At 36.7% G+C, this 20,836-nt stretch overlaps 1 protein-coding gene across 8 annotated transcripts in view; it reads left to right on the top strand.

Moving 5' to 3' along the window:
• Positions 1-20,836, top strand: part of RIC8B (RIC8 guanine nucleotide exchange factor B) — a 103,671-nt gene that overhangs the window by 33,653 nt on the left and 49,182 nt on the right. For all 8 annotated transcript variants that reach the window (XR_015253370.1, XR_015253365.1, XR_015253369.1 and 5 more), the window contains exons 3-4: positions 7,867-8,475; positions 18,639-18,733. Coding sequence is in view for 2 of the 8 variants with exons in the window: in XM_025926681.2 (XP_025782466.1) it covers positions 7,867-8,475; positions 18,639-18,733 (704 nt within the window). In the remaining 6 variants the exon portion in view is untranslated. The remainder of the gene's footprint in view (positions 1-7,866; positions 8,476-18,638; positions 18,734-20,836) is intronic.

The raw sequence follows: 20,836 nt of genomic DNA, 5'->3' as shown, positions 1-20,836 counted from the left end.
TCTTAATGCATGATATAGATGAAGAAAGAGGCCAAATAGAGTGACATACTCAAGATCATATTTTTAATAAATGAGAGAACGCTGTGGTACAATCATTGACATGAAGTGGAAATCACATTGGAGTCAGATAATCTGGATTAAGTCCTGGCCTTCTATTTCTTAGTTAAGTGTCCTTAGACAATAGTTTAGGTAAGTGTTTAGTGATCATTTCTTACATTGAAGAACATATATAAGAAGTTTTTTGTACACTTACAAAACCACCCATTATGAAACCACTCCTTTTGATGCTAGTAAGTCCACTGCTCTTTCTGGATTCTGCTATATTTCATGGTAGAGGCTTACTGAGAACAGAAGTCATTTAATATAACTGCATCTATTTAAAATTATTTATATAAGGATCCTGTAGCAATGTGGAAAAATGCTAATAATTAAATTAAAAATTAAAAAGTCAGGACACAAAATATATACACGTTATGATTATAATTCTGTGTTAAAGTAATATGCATATGTTACTGATAATCAAGTAGATTGACTAAGAATAAATACTTCTGTCTCCTGCATTATAAAATATACCCGCTAGGGGTGCCTGGGTGGCTCAGTCAGTTAAATGTCCAAGTCTTAATTTCAGCTCAGGTCATCATCACACAGTTGTGAGTCCTGCATCGGGCTCCATGCTGGGCATGGCCCCTACCCAGCTTGTGCTCGCTCACTTTCTCAAAAAGAAATTAAAAAATTATACACACACACATTAGCTGGTGTAATTATGACTGTTTTTCTATTTTCTTTAATAGTTTGGTGCGTTTTACATTTTCTTTTTTTTCCCTTTTTTTTTTTTTTAACATTTATTTATTTTTGAGAGACAGAGCATGACCAGGGGAGGAGCAGAGAGAGAGGGAGACACAGAATCCAAAGCAGGCTCCAGGCTCTGAGCTGTCAGCACAGAGCCTGATGTAGGGTTTGAACCCACGAACCATGAGATCATAATCTGAGCTGAAGTTAGACACTTAACCAACTGAGCCATCCAGGCTCCCTGGTGCATTTTACATTTTAAAGAACATATATATTTAAGTTATTTAACCTCTTCAGAAAAAAAGAACTTCATATGAAGACATCTAAGTTCTGCTCATATAAAGAGACATTTTTACCCAATGAGACAAACCATCTTACTAGTCCAATCACACGAATAGCCTTTACTACTTCTCTTTCCTTCTTAGAAAGGAGAAGTGTCCAGACAACATTAATAGACTTCTACTAATCCTTTAGATTTGAAGAACTTTATCTAGTCAGTTTATATTTTGGGTGCTAACTTGTGTGCTAGTTGATCTACTGAGGGCTACAAGGATTATGAAGAATATGAATAATAATAATCACCATTTACAGAGTACTTATTATGTCCCAGAGTCTATTTCACAATAGCCCTATGAGATATAGATGATACTATTCCCTTTTTACACATGGGACAGTGAGGCTCAAAGAAGTTAAATAGCATGTCTGAATTACACAGCAGCAAAGCCTAGTAATATACCCAACTCTAATTCAGAAACCACTACAATTTATATTTTCTTCTGTCTTGAAAAAAAAAAAAAAGTGTCCTTTCTGCCATCAGAGAGCTTTTAGTAGTAACAGGAAGAATGTACAGAGCACCAAATGATTGCTATAAGTTATGGTTTGGGTATTCCTTGGAGAGAAAGAATGTTGGGAGCTGAAGTGGTTAGGAGAAATTTTATATCAAAAGTGAATATTAGGGGCACCTGGGTGGCTCTGTCAGTTAAGCGTGAATTCTTTATTTCTGCTTCGGTCATGATCTGACAGTTCGGTTCGTGAGATCAAGCCCCAGGGTGGGCTCTGTGCTGACAGTGTGGAGCCTGCTCCGTATTCTTTCCCTCTCTCTCTCTGCCCCTCTCCCTGCTAATGTGTGTGCGCGCTCTCTCTCTCTCTCACTTTCTCTCTCTCTCTCTCTCTCACTCAAAATAAATATTTTTCTTAAAAGTGAATTCTGAGGTTAGCTTTAAAGAATGGTTAAAACTTGAATAGTCAAAGAGGAAGAAGAACTGATGCATGTAGAGGGGAAGCAGTAAGAAAGCAGAAGAGCTCAGTGTGAGATAATTTGGATAGGAATATAGCTAAAGAGGAGGGTTTGATAGAAGCACAGTATGAAAGAGAAGCCTGAAAAAGTAGGTTGGAGATCTTAAATGCTAAACTGAGGACTCTGAGATTTTATTTTATAATAATATATAAACCTATACTGAACACTTACACATTCTAGGCACTATTCTAAGAGCTATACATGTGGGATATCATTTAGCTCTTACAGTAAATGAGGCCCAGAGAGGCCAAGTAAGTTGCCACAGTCACACTGTTAGAAGATGGTAGAAGAGCCAAGGTTTGAATACAAGGAGTTTAAATCCAGAACCTTTGCCTTCATCACAGTACTGCTGTGGTTCTAGAGTCCATGGTAAGTTGAACAAGTTTCAAGCCCAGGACCATTGACCTTAAACAAGTAATATATTTCACACGTGGAGTAGTGTTTTTTTTTTTTTAATTTATTTATTTGTTTTTTCAATATATGAGGTTTATTGTCAAATTTGTTTCCATACAACATCCAGTGCTCATCCCAAAAGGTGCCCTCCTCAATACCCATCACCCATCCTCCCCTCCCTCCCACCCCCCATCAACCCTCAGTTTGTTCTCAGTTTTTTAAGAGTAGTTTTTAATATTTAAGATAAGAAAGGTAATGTGACCAGACAGTGACACCCTGTTCATCTTGAGGATAATCAAAGAGAAGTTAACGTTATTTGTATTAATGGCTTTCAACTCAGCCTACTTTTCTAAGCTTATCTGGTCCATTGCTCTCACTTAACCCCAGTCCTCTAACATCCAAGTTGTGTCAGTCCATTGTTAACCATAGTTCAGTGGTTCACAGAGTGTAGCTTCTGAATTGGCAGCAGCAACTAGGAACTTGTTAAAAGTCCCAATTTTGGAACCTCACTCAAGACCAACTGAATCAGAAGCTCTGAGGGTGAAGTATAACAATGTATTTTAACAATCCCTTTAGCTGATTATGATCCATGATGAAGTTTGACAACCATTGCTGTAGTAGACTCTGGGATTTCAGTTCAGGAGAAAATTACTAAAATTTTTTGGCGGTACTGATAGTAACATTGGGGAACTATTTGGGATCTTACTCTTGAGTGTCTGCTCCTGCGTCCACAGTGTAACTTTATAGAAATGGCCATGGCTTGCTAAGCTAGTAAGCATTTTAAAAGGGCTTTTTCTCAGACTCTTTGATTCTTAGTAATATTTTGTAAGCATACCTCAACTTTGCTTTCTGACTTTCGTTCATTACAGAGAACCCAAACTCTAAGTGAAAGTTGTTAAATCAGAAAATATTTCCATTAATTTTGATAGAAAAAAAAATGTGTTTTGTAATTATCTAAGGTACCAAAATAATTTGAGATTGAAAAATATATATCAGTTGAACAATGAAAACAATTTTGAAAGTAAATAAAATAGTAAATAAAAATAGTCTACACCTAACCTCTAATGTAATAACAGTTTACTGTACCTGCAAAAAGAGGAAGAGAAGACTTGATAGTAAGTGGTGGCTGGTGGAGGAGGAATACAAAGGAGTCATTCTTTGGAAGATGCTGGAGAGTCAGGTGGTAGTAGTTTTAAGGTTAGAAATTTGTGGTTATCTTGCACTTAAAAATAGGTATAACACACCTGATCCAGCCACAGGGCTACAGAAAACATGGCCTATTCTCTAGGAGCCTAGAGAAGGAGTGAGATGCTCCAATAACTTACTCTATACAAAAGCAAAAACTAAGATCTTGTTGGAAGCACAAATATCAAAAGAGGGAGTGACTAGGGAAGCTTATAGACCCCTCAGTCTTCAAACTAAAGCTGAGAAAAAGAGGGGGCTCCTGACTAGAGGGCATGGTAGCATGTCCTTTCATGCCACAGAAGGAACAGAGGGGAGGAGCTCAAGACAGATGTCAAGGGACTGGGAGTCATTTTGGAGCACTTGAGAAAAAGCGGGGAGTGTCTGTGACAGAGCAGTAGGAAAAGGATCACTAGGCTCATTCCAGATATGTCCTTGGGCATCAAGGGGCTATATAAAGTGTTTGAAGAGAGCAGAGCATGTTTTAGGAAGCATAAAATCAACTGAAAAAAAATAGTCACAGCATAGAAAAATACTGTTCAGGCAAAATAAAGGTGAAATACAAGAGCATCTTTGAAACACAGAAGGAGTGCATGCACTCAACAGATGGAGAAAGTGTAAAGAATGCTCCCTCTTCAATTCTCTAGCTTGGTGTACATATGCAAAGCAAAATTTTTCTTTTTTTTTTTCTTTTTTTTTCTTTTTTTTTTTAATGTTTATTTATTTTGAGAGAGAGAGAGAGCATGAGTGGGGAAGGGTGGAGAGAGAGAGGGAGACACAAAATCAGAAGCAGGCTCCAGGCTCTGAGCTGTCAGCACAGAGCCCGACATGGGGCTCTAACTCACAGGCTGAGAGATCATGACCTGAGCCAAAGTCAGATGCTTAACCAACTGAGCCATCCATGTGCCCCCAAAGCAAAACTTTTCTGATTCATCCAAATATACCTGATTTATTAATTTGGTCTTCATAATATTCTCTGAATAGAAATGATTATATTGAGTACAGCAATAGGTGTGTTTATAAAATATCACTTTTGTTGTATTTTGGGTAGGTCTTTGATTTTATTTTTTGAATTATAGTAAAAAAAAAAAGGCAGAGAAGAAAGAGTCATGATCCAAAAAAGTGGCTTGATTTTCAAGATACATTATGATTATAATAAAAAGCCACCTAACAGTCATTATGTGAGGCATGTCTATAATGAGAAATGGCATATTTAAGAACAAGTATAACCAAAAACTGTGCTTTAAAATTAGAACTCTTGTCTTTGGTTGCCAGTTGATCTCCAGGAAACCTGTAAATGAAGTCGTTTTTGTTTTGTTTTTTAATGTTTGTTTATTTTTGAAAGAGCATGAACGGGAGAGGGGCAAGGAGAGAGGGTGACAGAGGATTCAAAGAGGGCTCTGCTGACTGCAGAGAGCCTGATGCAGGGCTCAGATTCACAAACCATGAGATCATGAGCTGAGCTGAAGTCAGACTGACTCAGTCAGACTGACTGAGCTACTCAGGTGCCCCAGAAGTAGTTTTTAACTATAAATTTTGTAGGCTTTCTAATTTCTTTCATGTAGCCTTTTTATGTCCCAGTGTTTTAGTCCATTTGGTCTATAGCCTTGCCTCTTCCTATTTGTATTCATACTTTGTTCTTTTTCTTTCTTGAGTCTGAAGGTAGAGCAAGAAAGGAATCATATTGTCTGTAGATTTGGGGGGGATTTTTTTGTTGCTGTTGTTATTTTTGGTTTAGAAAGTTAGGAGGTAAAGATGTCTATTTTACTAGATATGTAGAACTCCAAATTCACATATATAATATTTTATAATACCTTATTAATTATGTGTTTCTTAAACAGGAATGTAGATGAGTTCTCTCTTGAAAAAAGTTATGTGGGTGCAAAGATTATCTGACTTCACCCCCAGAAATATACCACATATGAAACAGTATGTAGAATTGGTTTTGTTTTGTTTTTTTTGTTTTGTTTTTTATCTTGGATATGAAAGATCAGAAATTAGAGAAAAATTGCCTTGTTTTTTGTATTTTTATAATGGGCACATTACACTTGTCCCCACTGCCCAAACTTATGTTCATTTTTAAAACAAAATGCTTTGGGGTGTCTGGATGTCTCAGTCCATTGGCTAAGCATCTGACTCTTGGTTTCAGCTCAGATCATGATCTCACGGTTCATAAATTTGAGCCCTACATCAGGCTCTGTGCTGTCTGCTTGGGATTCTTTCTCTCCCTCTCTCTCTGCCCCTCCCCTGCTCACTCACTCTCTCAAAATAAATAAATAAACTTCAAAAAAGTTTTTTAAGTGCTTTAATGATGATAGTAAGACATTAAATGAAAGTCCTTTCTAGTCATCAGGGATGGCAGGTAGAATTGACATTATTATCAAATTTTTTTCAGCTGTCAAGTTAATTTCCTTCCCACCTCCATCTAGAGAAAATAGTACAGTTGACCCTTGAACAACGTGGGGGTTATGGGCGCCAACCCCCTGCACAGTCAAAAAAAATTCTGTGTATATGGGGCACCTGGGTGGCTCAGTTGGTGAAGCGTCCGAGCTCAGTTCAGGGTCATGATCTCACGGCTTGTGGGTTTGAGCCCCACGTCGGACTTTGTGCTGACAGCTCAGAGCCTAGAGCCTGCTTTGGATTCTGTGTCTCCCTCTCTCTCTGCCCCTCCCTGTTTGTGTTCTGTCTCTCAAAAATAAATAAATGTTAAAAAAACCTTTTTATTTAATTCTGTGTATAATTTCTGACTCTCCAGAAATTTAACTTACTAAGAGCCTACTGTTGACCAGAAGCCTTACAAATAACATCAACAGTCGATTAACGCATATTTTGTATGTTATATATTATTGGATTTATACTTTTACAATAAAGTAAGCCAGAGAAAAGTGTTAAAATCACAAGGAAGAGAAAATACATTTATAGTACTATACTGTATTTATTGAAAAAGATCCATGTATAAGTGGACCTGTGCAGTTCAGATCCATGTTGTTCAAGGGTCAACTGTACATTTAAAGTTGACATTGCCATAGCTGTACTACTAGGATGTACCTGAGAAGGTACACACAGCTTGGGATTCCTGCCAAGATCATAATGCTTGACCCATGAATAGCCTCTTTTTAAAGAGTTAAAGTCTGATGCTAGGTTAATACAAACTTTGTAAAATCTTACATCAGTCCTAGTTGGTGCTGTTGTTTTTATAAAATGCAACAGGTACAGAAATGGTCAGTAGTAAAATAGTTATACCTACTTGTTCCACATATAAGACATGAGCTTGAGAGACCCAGACCTGCAGTTTGTGGAGAAGAAAGCTAGACATTGAATTTTGAGAGATGAACAGTGGTTCTTAAATTTAGCAATGACAGGAATAATTATTTTTCAAAAAATGCAAGATAGATAATATGTACTTTGGGTCCATCAGCTATGATTCAGACTAATTGCCTTCTATCCTGGTATTATATGTAGTCTGATGTTAAAAATCTGTTGAGAACAAAGCTATATAAAACTTGACCGATTCACTCTGGCCCTGTACAACTAATTCAGTCTCTCTAGCCTTCAATTTCCATATCTGTAAGTGAAAGAAGTGCAGCAAATATAAGGTCTCTTTCTTTTTTTTTTTTAATTTTTTTTTGAATGTTTATTTTCGAGAGAGGGAGAGAGAGAGACAAAGCACAAGTGGGGGAGGGACAGAGAGAGAAGGAGACACAGAATCGGAAGCAGGCTCCAGGCTCTGAGCCGTCAGCACAGAGCCCGACGTGGGGCTTGAACTCACCAGCCGTTGAGATCATGACCTGAGCCGAAGCCACCTAGGTGCCCCTAAGGTCTCTTTCACTTCTAACATTCTGTGACTTAAAAAATTAAAAATCGAGGCGCCTGGTGGCTCAGTCGGTTGAGCGTCCGACTTCGGCTCAGGTCATGATCTCAACAGCTGGTGAGTTCGAGCCCCGCGTCGGGCTCTGTGCTGACGGCTCACAGCCTGGAGCCTGCTTCCGATTCTGTGTCTCCTTCTCTCTCTGCCCCTCCCCCACTTGTGCTCTGTCTCTCTGTCTCTCAAAAATAAATAAATGTAAAAAAAAAAAAATGTTTTTTAAAGTAAAAATCTTTTCTAGCCAGAACCTGACTGCTATTACATACATTGGTAGAGAAGTATTCTGTTTTAAATCATTTAAGCCAAATAATGACTTTTCATACTCATTCTTGTTTTTCAGAAACTCTGTGAAGGTATATTTAAAGTCCTTGTAAAGGACATCCCAACAACATGTCAAGTGTCTTGCCTGGAAGTTCTCCGCATTCTCTCCAGAGACAAAAAGGTTTTAGTTCCTGTAACAACCAAGGAAAATATGCAGATACTGCTGCGACTAGCCAAGCTAAATGAGTCGGATGATTCTTTGGAGAAGGTGTCCGAGTTCCCAGTTATTGTGGAGTCATTAAAATGTCTGTGTAACATAGTGTTCAACAGTCAGATGGCACAGCAGCTCAGCCTGGAACTTAACCTTGCTGCAAAGCTCTGTAACCTCCTGAGAAAGTGCAAGGACCGAAAGTTTATCAGTGACATTAAATGCTTTGACTTGCGCTTGCTCTTCCTCCTGTCACTTTTGCACACCGACATCAGGTCACAATTGCGCTATGAGCTTCAGGGACTAGCGCTGCTAACCCAGATCTTGGAAAGTGCCTTTAGCATCAAGTGGACCGATGAGTATGAATCGGCCATAGACCGTAATGGACCTCCTCTCTCACCTCAGGAGACAGACTGTGCCATCGAGGCCCTCAAAGCTCTCTTCAATGTGACAGTAGACAGTTGGAAGGCACATAAAGAGGTAAGGTTGAGAAGAATATTCTTATCTACCTATTATTTAATTAGTCCGGGGCATCCCTAGAGCTGCCTGTAAGGTTTTAGTTGACATTTGTGTAACACTTACTAGAAAAATAGGATGAAGATGAAAAAACAAATATTTTATTTTATTTGTTTTTTATAGATTTAAAAAAATTTAATTCCAATATAGTTAATATGGATTATTATTTTGTAAGATGCCAAATATAGTTCCTTTTCTGAGTTGTACCATCACATGTCTTTTTTTTTAATGCCTTTTTGAGGAATAAGGTTTAAATGATAATATTTGAAGGGAAATAAAACAATGTGGTTCATAAAGTTACAGGCATTTATGATGACTGACATCTTAAAGAAAAGATAAGATAATCAGGCCAGTTAAAACTGATCAATCAGAATTGATGTCTGCTCAGTAGAGTAAAAGATGCTGTATCACCTATCATCCCAGTCTCCTAGAGTGTTATAGTATTAGATAACTATCAGAAATGTAGGACTACAACTAGATATCCAGGCTGGTACACAGTCCTAGAAAACAAATGTAATTACACTAATGTGTGAGAAAGGTTTTTTTCTAGACTAAGATCCTTTTCTGTGGCTTGGACCATACAGCAGCCCAAAAGTGAGGCAGATTTGATAGTTTATATCTAAGTACCCACAAGAACAATATGCTAAACAAGAAAGTTAGTTTAAGGAAGAAGACAATTGTAAATGAAGTAGACAAACTTTTTTCCTTGCTTCTAGAATCTCAACATTTCACGTTTACCCTATTTAACCTTAAATAATGAGTGAAATTGAGCCCCTGCTTTAAAAAGAAAGAAAAGAAAAGAAGAAAGAAATGCAGTATGTTGGTGCCAGAGCAAATTATCTTTTCTGACAATTGACTTTAGGACCTAGGGCTAACATTTTGCTGTGTCCATTTGAAACAGTTCTCACCATGAATACCGATCTGTTTTTGCCAGCAACCTACTTTGAGAAGATTATCTCAGTGCAGTGCTATAGTGGGAGAATGCAGGCATCTGAGTTTTAAAGTGCAAATAGGTCTATATTTTGAAACCAAATATTTGAAGATCAGTCCTAACAGCTGTTTTAGATGACTGTAGTATGGTCAGTTTTTCCTGAAACTTGGCAGGAAAACATGTGGAAAGCCCACATGCTCCATTTATGCTTTGAAACCAAATGTTTGGAAGTATTTAAAATATTATGTCTCTATGCTTATTTGGTACCTTCTATGGTTATTTTTCTTACGCTGTTTGTTTTGGTGTTTTTAAGTTCTCCATTTAGTTGCAAGAGCTCTTCTGAGACTGTTGGTTTTTCATTGTTGGGAGGCCCTGTTATTTAAATTGTGCCCAAAATAGTAGTTCACACTGTTCAGATTCCCAACAAAAGGGTGTATAAGTCAATGACTGCTTATCAGTATATGTATGGAATGACATGTAACATGTATCAGTAAATTGAGATTAGCCCTCATGAGTGTGCTTCAGTTAGAAGCAGTAGTGGGGCTGGAAGAAGCCTTAGAAGATTTTGAAGCAGCAAATACTCATTCTGTGGCATAGAAAGTTTATTTTCCGAAAGATACATGAGAAAGGATCAGTAGTCCTGAAGCAGGCTTCTTAGCAGATGAAGGGCTTCTTGTGAGTTGTGGTTCAGTAGATGAAGCTGTTATAAAATGTGCCCAGTTAATGTTAGTCTGGGCTATTACTGAAGTTATCAGAAATTTAAACAGTAGTGAAAGTAGGATCTTGGCAACCCATTTAGGCAGGAGTGTGGGAAAGGTTATTTTTAAACCAGTTGAATCTCTGTGGGTCTCCAAATTCAAATTTTAGCAAACATTTAGTCAATCATTCAGTTAGTCAATAAATATTTATGGCCAGTTACAGGGTATCATGCTGGCATGTGTAATATGTTGGCAAATAATAGACCTAGTCTCTGCCTTCAGTTTTGTTGGTGAGACAGGTAGTAAGTAAACAAATATATAATTCAAATTGTGTTAAGTGCTAGGAGAGAAACAGTGCATTCATGATTGAAAATACTTAGCACAGAGAAGACCATGAAGGTGTCTCCTGAGATAGGAAGACTGAGAATGATAAAGCTGTTTGAAGATTGGGGAGATGGATGTTTCCCTGAAATCAGAACATAGAGTACCTTTTAGGGAGGTACCCACAACTTAGTATAAAGAAAGTCTATAGGGGCGCCTGGGTGGCGCAGTCGGTTAAGCGTCCGACTTCAGCCAGGTCACGATCTCGCGGTGCGTGAGTTCGAGCCCCGCGTCGGGCTCTGGGCTGATGGCTCAGAGCCTGGAGCCTGTTTCCGATTCTGTGTCTCCCTCTCTCTCTGCCCCTCCCCCGTTCATGCTCTGTCTCTCTCTGTCCCAAAAATAAATAAACGTTGAAAAAAAAAAAAAATTAAAAAAAAAAAAAAAAAGAAAGTCTATAATAAAGTTGCAGAGAAACTTGCCAATAAGAGTCCATTTACTTAGATTTTTTTTTAAAGTTTATTTATTTATTTTGAGAGATATGTGGGGGAGGGGCAGAGAGAGAGGGAGAGAGAATCCCAAGCAGACTCTGCACTGTCAGCACAGAGCCTGACACGAGGCTTGATCTGTGAGGTCGTGACCTGAGCTGAGATCAAAAGTTGGACACTTAACCGACTGAGCAACCCAGGTGCCCCCATTTACTTGCATTTTAATAATTCCTTGATTGTCAGATGCATGGCATCTTTCTCCAGTTGAGCAAGCACCTAAAGAATTGTTAGTACCTTAAATACCAACTGAAATAAAGGGATAATAAAAACTTACTTCTTACAGAAGAATCCAATTTTAAAATACAGTGTTAAAAATAACTAATATTATTTTCTTTTAATCAAAATGCATGCTCATTGTAGTAGATCTAGAGGAAAATTGCATATGAGCACTAAGTACAAATCACCTATAAGCTTACCACTCAAAGATAAGCACTGTTTGTGTTTTAACGTATATCTTTCTAACTATTCTTCATTGTAGAATATATAAATATAAACATGTATAATTTCTTTTTACAAAAATGCAGTAATTTTATAATCTTTTTTTCCTCAGTAAATGTTCTTGAAGAGTAGTAGTTTTCAAAATGTTCCCTGAAGCCGTAAAGTTCCTAGGGGTAGCCTCTGGTGATGAGTGGACAGTGTTCCAGGTTCCCCACCCTCACTTTCAAAAGAGTATCTTTGATTGTTGCTGTTGTTTTTTTCTATTTATATTTAGGCTGAAGGGCACCTGGGTGGCACAGTTGGTTGAGCACTCAGGTTATGATCCCAGGGTTGTGAGATCAAGCCCCACGCTCAGTGTGGAGCCTGCTTAGGATTCTCTCTCTCTCTTTCTCTCTTTTTCTCTCTCTCTCTCTCCCTCTCTCTCTCTCCCTCCCTCCCTCTGCTCCTCTTCCCCACTCGTGCTGTCTCTCTCTCTCTCTCTAAATAAAATGAAAAAAATTAAAAACAATTTTTTAAAATAAATTTAGGTTATAACTGGATATCATTTGGGGATAAAAAGAGTTCTGCAACCAAAAAATAATGTACCAGTTTATTTTCCTGTTAAAGATTGATAAATCCTTATGAAGGAATACCCTTCATAAGTAATTTTATATTTAATAGGTATATTTATACTTGAGTATTCCTTCATAAGGATTTATCAACCTTTAACAAATTCCCTATGTGTAGGCATTTAGATTGTTTGCAGTTGTTTACTATTGTAAATAGTAACACAGTGAATTTTCTTATTGTAAAATTTTGTAGATAAATTCCTAAAATTGTTGGGTCAAAGGATTTTTTTTTTAAAACCCTAAGGGTTGTTAATATGTATTGTCAAATTGACCTTCAGAAGATTAGTGCTAGTTAATACCTTTCCAAACCCTGGGGATTGCACCTTTAAAGATCTTTATGACCACAGCTCAACCGTTAGAGAAAATACAGATGTTTGGTTTTGGTTTTAACTGTTTCAGTAGGTATTTCTATCACTGTTCACTTACAATTCATTAAAAACAGAAAATTAATGACTAGGTTTTTCTTGAGGTTTAGCAGATTAGTGCCATTTGTTCATTTTAGGTTCATGTGTTAAATTCCTGCCTGCCTGCCTGCCTGCCTGCCTGCTGATACCATCAGGAATCTGAAGATTCCTTTCTATTCAGTAGTTGGCCTTATTTCCACACGGTGTCCATCTGTCTTCCTCACTTCCTTCCTCTTTCCCTCCCTTTCTCATTCTCTCCCTTTCCTAAAGATAGTATGTTTAAGAGGTCAAAAGACTCCTTTAGCAGGACCTGAAGTCAGTTCTAGAAAAGTTAAATGAAATGGTCTTGTCTTCCTCCTGTTTTAACACTTTTGCTAAATCTCTTTGTTGGAGGAAAGCATGTTATTCTGGAAATCCCTTACTTAGCACACTTTCCCTCTGCACTGCTTCCCAGGTCATCAGTGCAATGTAATGAGAAAACATAAGGACCAACAAACATGTTAGAGCCAGACACCCAAGTGCAAGCAGGGAAGTAGTACCACTATCTGTGTGGTCAAAGGATGTATTAGAGTGACAGAAAACAGTGAATGTCCATAGAAGTTAATTGGGAATGTCACACTGTCATAGAAGAGGTTAGTTCCATGATTATTTAAGAGACTTTAAAGGAAATATGGGAAAAGGACATAATATTAATTTAAAAAGCTTCAAGCTGTGTCATGCTTGTTTGTTTGTTTTGGGTTTTGTTTTTGTTTTTTTTTTTTTTTTTTTTTGCTGAATCATTTTTGAGTAGACATTGAGTGCCCAGTATGTGCCAAATTCTATGTTGGGTATACAAGATGCAAGATGAAGAAATCATCACTGCCTTCAAAGAACTAAAAGATTAACAGGAAAATCAGACACATAAACATAGATAAATATACGACTGTTTGTTACATACTATTCTTCTCTATATTTTCTATATGTTTAAAAACAGGAAAGAATCACCTCAGTAATGCAGAGATGTTTCAAATGCCATATGTTCTAGATCTTTGAGGGTATGTCTGACCTCCCTGGGATAGTCTTTCTGCTAGCAACATACCCAGTACAGAGTAGACTTTCAGCAAATTTTTGTTTAATGAAAAATAAAATGTGATATACAGAAATACATAGGAGAAGAAGCCCAAAGTTAGCAGGGAGGGAGGAAAAATATATGGTACCTTTTAAATTTTCAAAGCTTTTAGAAAATTCTCTAGGAGCCTAAAACATTTAATAACATTATTTACAGCAGTAATTTCTAGCCTTTTTAGAGTTAACACTATCTATTTTATAACATTTATATCTCCCCTTGCAAATTAATTCAAAAAAGCATTGATTATTTTATGCCCGTCACCATGTTAGATGCAAAAGATGCAGAGGTAAAATACATAATCTTTACCTGTAAAGAGATAGAGATTTTTAAATATACACAGTTTAGTAGGACAAATAACCATGGTAGAGGTAAGCAAAAGGAATAGGGTAAAACATAGGGTAAAATGCTACCTGAGATACAGCTGTATTTCTAGGTAAGCATGCATACATTTGTATGTGTGCATGTGTGTATGTGTGTGTCTGTGTCTGAGTGTTTGTTTCACTTTTTATAGGATTGAAATTAAATTTTCACAGGACACGTTTCCTAAACCTTCTTGAAGAAATTAGAACTATCCTGGGGTAACAATACCAGATCAGGACTGGTTGGTGAGCAGTATTCTCCCTTCAGACTTTCTCAGGCATTGTTTACATCAGTTGACACTTTGAATGAAAAGATGTGAGGAAACTGACACCTTTACCAAATAAAAGTGAGATCTTCCACAGTTTGCACAGAAGGAAAAAGCAACAGGACCGTAGTAGAATCTGTAATTAAGAAGTGAAGCCTGTATAGAGATCCCAAAGAATTTTCTGAGTTTTTATCTACCTTTTAATTGAGTGTTGTTATCTCATTTTGATCTCCACTATCACAACAAGCCTATTTGCTTTCTCTCTCTTCCTCCTCCCTTTGTCCTTGGTGACTTTTTTCTTCTCAATCTTTGGAGATAATATGATTTCAGAGGAGAGAATATTGATGTCTTAAAGATACCAAAATTAAGATGAAGCAAGTAAATTATAGTTATATAAACCGTATTTGTATAATGTTTTATAAAGAACAGTTATATTTAATCTTTCCAGCATCCTTGTGATACAGCAGCATTAACTACATTTAACACATGGAGTGTTAAAGATCAGAGTGTTTAAATTACTTACGGAAAGTCACATAGCAGACTAATAGTATAGTATCCATTCTAACCTTTGTTAAATAAGACTTCTTAATGATAACACTCATTTAACCAATATTTATTGAGACATAGACTAATGGAATAGAATAAAGAGTCTCAAAATAAACCTACACATATATAGTCAACTGGTTTATGATACAGGTAACACTGAAGTGCAGTGGGGGAAAAGTGGGCTTTTTAATAAGTTGCCCTGGATCAATTGAAAGGCTGTATGGAAGAAAAACGAATTTATTTTATTTTATTTTTAATGTTTATTTTTGAGAGAGACAGAGCATGAGTGGGGGAGGGGCAGAGAGAGAGGGAGACAGAATCTGAAGCAGGCTCCAGACTCTGCGCTGTCAGCACAGAGCCTAATGCGGGGCTTGAACTCACAGACTGTGAGATTATGACATGAGCTGAAGTCGGACGCTTAACCGACTGTGCCACCCAGGCATCCGGAAAAACAAATTTAAGTCCCTACCTTATACCATACATAGAACATTAATTTGAGATGGATAAGGACCTTAATATTAAAAAAGGTAAAATAATAAAGCTTTTAGAAGAAAACAGATTATATTCATGACTTTATCCTAAACAAGTCAAACATTTCTTAAGTAGCAAAGATTTCTAAAATAGGACAAAATAAAAACCAAATCTTAAAGCAAAAGTTGACAAATTGGTCTTCATTAAAATGAACTCATCAAGAGAAGAAAGTAAAAAAAGCAGGCCACCAAATGGGAGAAGATATTTGCAACACATCTATAAATAAAGGATTGTATCCCAAATACATTAAAATCCATACAAATCCATACAAATAAAGTCAGTCAACCCAGTAGGAAAATAGTCAAAAGGCTTGAACAGGCACTTCACAAAAGAGCTATCCAAATGACCAGTAGTTACATGAAAACTCCTTAGTTATCAGGGCAATGCCTAATAAAACTATGAGACCACTGCACACCCACAAGAATGACTGAATTTTAAAAGACTGACAATACCAAGTGTTGACACAACTGTAGAACAACTAGTGAGAGTATAAATTGGTATAAACACTTTGAAACACTATTTGGCAGTATATTCTGAAGTTTGACATATGTATATGACCTGTGATGCAGCAAATGAAATGTAAGAAAGTACATTCACAGCAGTACTCTTCAATGTAGTCCCAAACTGGAAACAATCCAAGTGCCCATCAAGAGTAAGATGGATAAGTAAATTGTGATATATTCATTGTATTTAGCAGTGCTTTCTTAACCAAATTGGTGAAGGATCAGATTTTTTGCCCTTGCTTTCAGAATGAAATTCTCAAATATTACTGCTCTCAAGTGATGAAAATGAACACACTGCACCTAAATACACATGACAACCTGAAAGAATCTCACAACCATACACAAAGGGTCTATATTTTATGATATCATTTAAGTAAAATTCAGTGAAAACAAAAAATCACTAACCTGCAATGTTAGACATTCAGATTACCCTTGAGGATCAGGAGATTGTCATTTGAAGAGGCCAATTCTGGAGTTCTTAATCTTAGTGTTGGATCATTTTTGTGCTGGTTATATGGATGTGCTCATTTTATGAAAATTTATCTGGCTGCCCACTTAGGACTGGGACTTTTTTTTGTTTTACTTACCATTTACATTAAAAATTATTGAACATCTACTAAACACATGCACTCTAAACTTGTAAAGGTAATAGAGTACTGGAGAAAACAATGGATAGTGCCAGTATGTAAAAAAATGTGGCATTACAAATTAATGATTTTATGAAAGGAATCATAACAAGATACAGCGATAGAAAATAATGAAAGAAGAAACCTACTTAGATATGGTCTAAGTAGGTCTTTTCTAATGAAATGGTCTTTCTAATGGTCTTTTCTAATGAAATATTTTAGCTGAGACCTGGAATATGAAAAGGAATCAGTGATGCTGAGATTGGAAACAACAATCCAGGGATTTGACAGTTGTTTTGAGTAGAGAAAGGGAATTTAGTGGATTTATAGTAAAAGAGGACATTGAGGATATAGGTACAACTTGGGAATTGGCGTTATAAAAGTTGGGACAGGAGGAAATGGGATGGTTTACAGTTGCAAATAGAAAGACCACAATGGATAGTTTTGCAAGAGGCTTGTCAACATCAGCATGAGAAGAAATGATTGTGATATCTAGAGTAAAGGAAAATCTTGTTTGAAAGGAAGTGCATTCCTAGTTAATTTTCAAAACCGAGGAAAATATGATCTTATTAAGAATTAAGAAATGGAAGAATTTTACATGTGTTTCCTGTGCTTCATGTAATTTGGGGTAAGCAAAAGTGTATTCACATATTAGAGAATTTTGATCCAGGCATTTGAAAATGGACAGTGAATGGGACAGCGTTCGTTTCAACCCTACCAGTCCTGGTGTCTCTGACATTCTACCGACCCCCCTCCCCTTTTCTCTATTCCTTCCCCAACACATGATTATTTTAGTATCACTCATTTCAGCTCTATCAGTCTTACTTACCTTTTGTTTCCTTCTTCCCTCATCCTTTCCACTCACCTTCAAATGTTTCATTCCAAGTACTAAGCACTTCCATGTGTATCATCCTCTTTAATCCTTTTATAACCCTACCAGTCTCATATTTGTGGAGATATGTGTGGGGAAACTTTGGCTCAGAGAATCTGTATGACTTGTCTAAGGTCACAGCCTAGACTCCAGACTCCAAGTGAAGTGCTTTTTTACCATTATGCTACTGAGGCCTTCATCTCTTCCAAATGAACATATGATGGTGTTTGGCTTAAAATACTGTCATCTGCATTATGAGTAATGCAGTTGTGCTCTATTGTTTGTTAGATCTTATAGGAGACATCATCTCAGAGGGCTGAGTTATATATATGAATATATGTATAATATTTAAGTATATTTCACTTTATATAGACTTGAGATTATATGTAAAACTGAAGTTTTTAGATTTAAAACATTTTTAATAAAGTTTTTAAATTTTTAAATAGTTTTTGAAGTAATCGGAGACTTCCTGAAGTATAGCATATGCAGGATCTCTATTATAATTATCATTTATTTTACATGTCTTCTTAGTTACTAAAAATCTGGAAGCAGAGAGATATGACCTTGATGCAGGTAATTAAAGAAATTATAATGGCCCCAAATCTCAAGAAGAGGCCCAAAATCTCTAAAAGAAGAGGAGGTAAACTAAGGGATTATTCAAAACTTAGCTTATTTCCTACTGCTTGCCTTCTTCCCTCTGACTCTCTCTGTGTCTTTAATAACAATGAGTAAACATTGGAAAAATAGGAGATTAAACTCAGATCACTTGTTTTTCATCACTTGCTGGTAATTCTGGGGGAACTAGCAAGATTTGGGGGAGCTAGGAGATTAAGAAGACTCATTAATGAAGTTGACAGATTTTACCTTTTAATTTATTGCTTTTGAAATAAGAAATTAGGCAGTTAAGTATGTACAGCCCACTGTTAAAATATCTGATAGCATTACATCTGTTTTAACTTTTATAACCACTAGTAAACTCTAACAGTATACTATCAAAAGAATCTATAGACTTTCTGAAAATGGAAAAGATCCTCAGGTGAATTGAGTCTTAAGGTAAAAGAGAGTAGGAAATGCATGGCTGTTGATCTTGTCTCTCTTTGCCTGACATGCCATAAAGGGAGTGGCTAGGTCAGCATCTTCTGGTTTTCAGCCACTTCTGGAGGTGGCTGTTCATATAAGACAGTAACTATTAACTTAGTATTGAGAATTTTGTCTACAGTGTCCTGACTTCTATTATTTATGATATAAGAATGACTGTTTAGGGGGACAAATGGTCCATAAGATGGCTCCCAGGGATGCAGGAATACACCAGACTCCTTCACTAAAGCATTCAATCCCCAATTTTTCCTCTTGTCTTTTTTATTTGCTGTAGAGTGATTCTCATCAGTTCCGTGTCATGGCAGCTGTCCTTCGCCATTGTTTACTAATCGTAGGTCCAACTGAAGACAAAACAGAAGAGCTGCACAGGTAGGTAACTTCTGTGTTGATATCTCAGTAAAAGACATCATCAATTCTCGATGTTTTTATGCTTCTAATTTTAGTTGTTATGAGCACAGGAAAGTGAAAATATTCTAGTGAATCAAGTAACCGGTAAGTCAGAAATCACTACCATGCCCTGATGACAAATTTTCATTCTGTCCCCTTTGGAGACAGTTTGGCATTTGTTGCATTCAACAATAAAACCCAAAACAACAGTAATAATAGCACAGTTCAATAGTTATTGAATAATGGGGCGCCTGTGTGGCTCAGTCGGTTAAGTGCCCGTCTCAGCTCAGCTCATGATCTCACGGTTCATGAGTTCAAGCCCCATGTCGGGCTCTGTGCTGACAGCTTGGAGCCTGGAGCCTGCTTCAGATTCTGTGTCTCCCTCCTACCTCTGCCCCTTCCTTGTTCACGCTCTGTCTCTCTCTCTCTCTCTCTCTATCTCTCTCTCTCTCTCTCTCAAAAAAAAACAAACATTAAAAAAAATTTTTTTAAGTTATTGAATACTATATGTGACATTATGCTAAGTGCTTTATAAAGATTAACTTCTTTTAATCAGCACACCAGCCTTATCAAGTGGGTACTATTTTTCCCTTTCAATTGATGATGAAATTGGGGCATAGAAAGATTAAGCAATTTCTCTGCGATCACACAGCTCTATTAAGTGACAGAGCTTGTATTTGAACCCTGCTTTTAATTACTACACTCAAACTAATGTTTCCACTAATTTCATTGTAAGAGTATTTACCAAAAAGTGTATCTTAAGCAATATGGATTAATTAAATTTTAAAAACCTATTATAAGAATTGGGTCATAGTCTCAAGTATTAATATATAAAAAATAGTTCAAGTTTTGTGTCTTGCCTGTTGGAGCTATTAATGGACAGCTACTAAAATGTATCATTCTCTGAGAACTGAGTTAATACATTTTTCTCCTTCTTTTACTTTCTATTCTAGATCAGATTTGTATTAACAACACTTACAATTTTAACATAAGACTGCTTAGGGTGCTTTATTCTTTAAGAATATAAATGGCATTTTAAACAACTCCAATAAATTCAAATCTGCAAACAAATAACTTTGGCGTTAACTCTCTTTTACAAATAAACTTAAAATTGGGTTCTTCATAGCTTTTGAGCATTTACAGTATTCTTTTTCCAAAATATGGCTTAAGTAAAACTTAATAGAAACACAACCAGAGTGTAAAAATGAAACGTAACTTTGTTATTTTTTAATCAAATTCATATTATTTTAGTTATGATCAGCAATTTATTATTTGATATTATGCTGAGTTTATTGGTAGGTTATCTTTATGTACCCCACCCTGCAAACCTCAAAAGATTATTTTCTTCACAGTTAAAAAGTGTGATTTTTTTCCTTCAGCTAGAGATCAAAAGTTCCTTTAATTTTTTTGAGTCAGTGCCTTTAAAAAATAATCAGATTAGGGCACCTGGGTGGCTCAGTCGGTTGAGCGTCCAACTTCGGCTTAGGTCATGATCTCACGGTTTGTGGGTTCAAGTCCCGCGTCAGGCTGTGTGCTGACAGCTCAGAGCCTGGAGCCTGCTTTGGATTCTGTGTCTCCCTCTCTTTCTGTCCCTCCCCCACTCACACTCTGTCTCTCTCTCTCTCTCTCTCTCTCTCTCTCTCAAAAATAAAATAAAAACATTAAAAAAATAATGAGATTAAGTGCAAAAATCATAACCACTAAAAAGATTTTATTAAGCGTTTTTGACTTACTATAATTTTTTTCATAATCAAGAGACACTGTAGATACTAAAACTTAAAAAAAATGGATTTATAGAAAGCCCAGGAGTAAATTGGTGGCTTTTTTTTTTTTGAAATCACATATTATAAGTTACATGGTATTCATACAAGAATGTGAAGAGAGAGGTGCCTGGGTGGCACAGTCAGTTTAGTGGCTGACTCTGATTTCAGCTGAGGTCATGATCTCACATTTCATAAGAATGAGCCCTGCGTAGGGCTCTGTGGTGACAGCAAGGGGCCTGCTTAGGATTCTCTCTCTCCCTCTCTCTCTCTGCCCCTTCCTCTCTGTCTCACTCTCAAAATAAATAAACTTAAAGGGAAAAGA

This window comes from Puma concolor, chromosome B4 (genome assembly GCF_028749965.1).
Source record: "Puma concolor isolate L17-30 chromosome B4, mPumCon1.1.hap2, whole genome shotgun sequence".
NCBI classification, from domain to species: domain Eukaryota; kingdom Metazoa; phylum Chordata; class Mammalia; order Carnivora; family Felidae; genus Puma; species Puma concolor.
The sequence above is the reverse complement of the archived record's forward strand: the minus strand, read 5'-3'. Positions and strand labels throughout refer to the sequence as shown.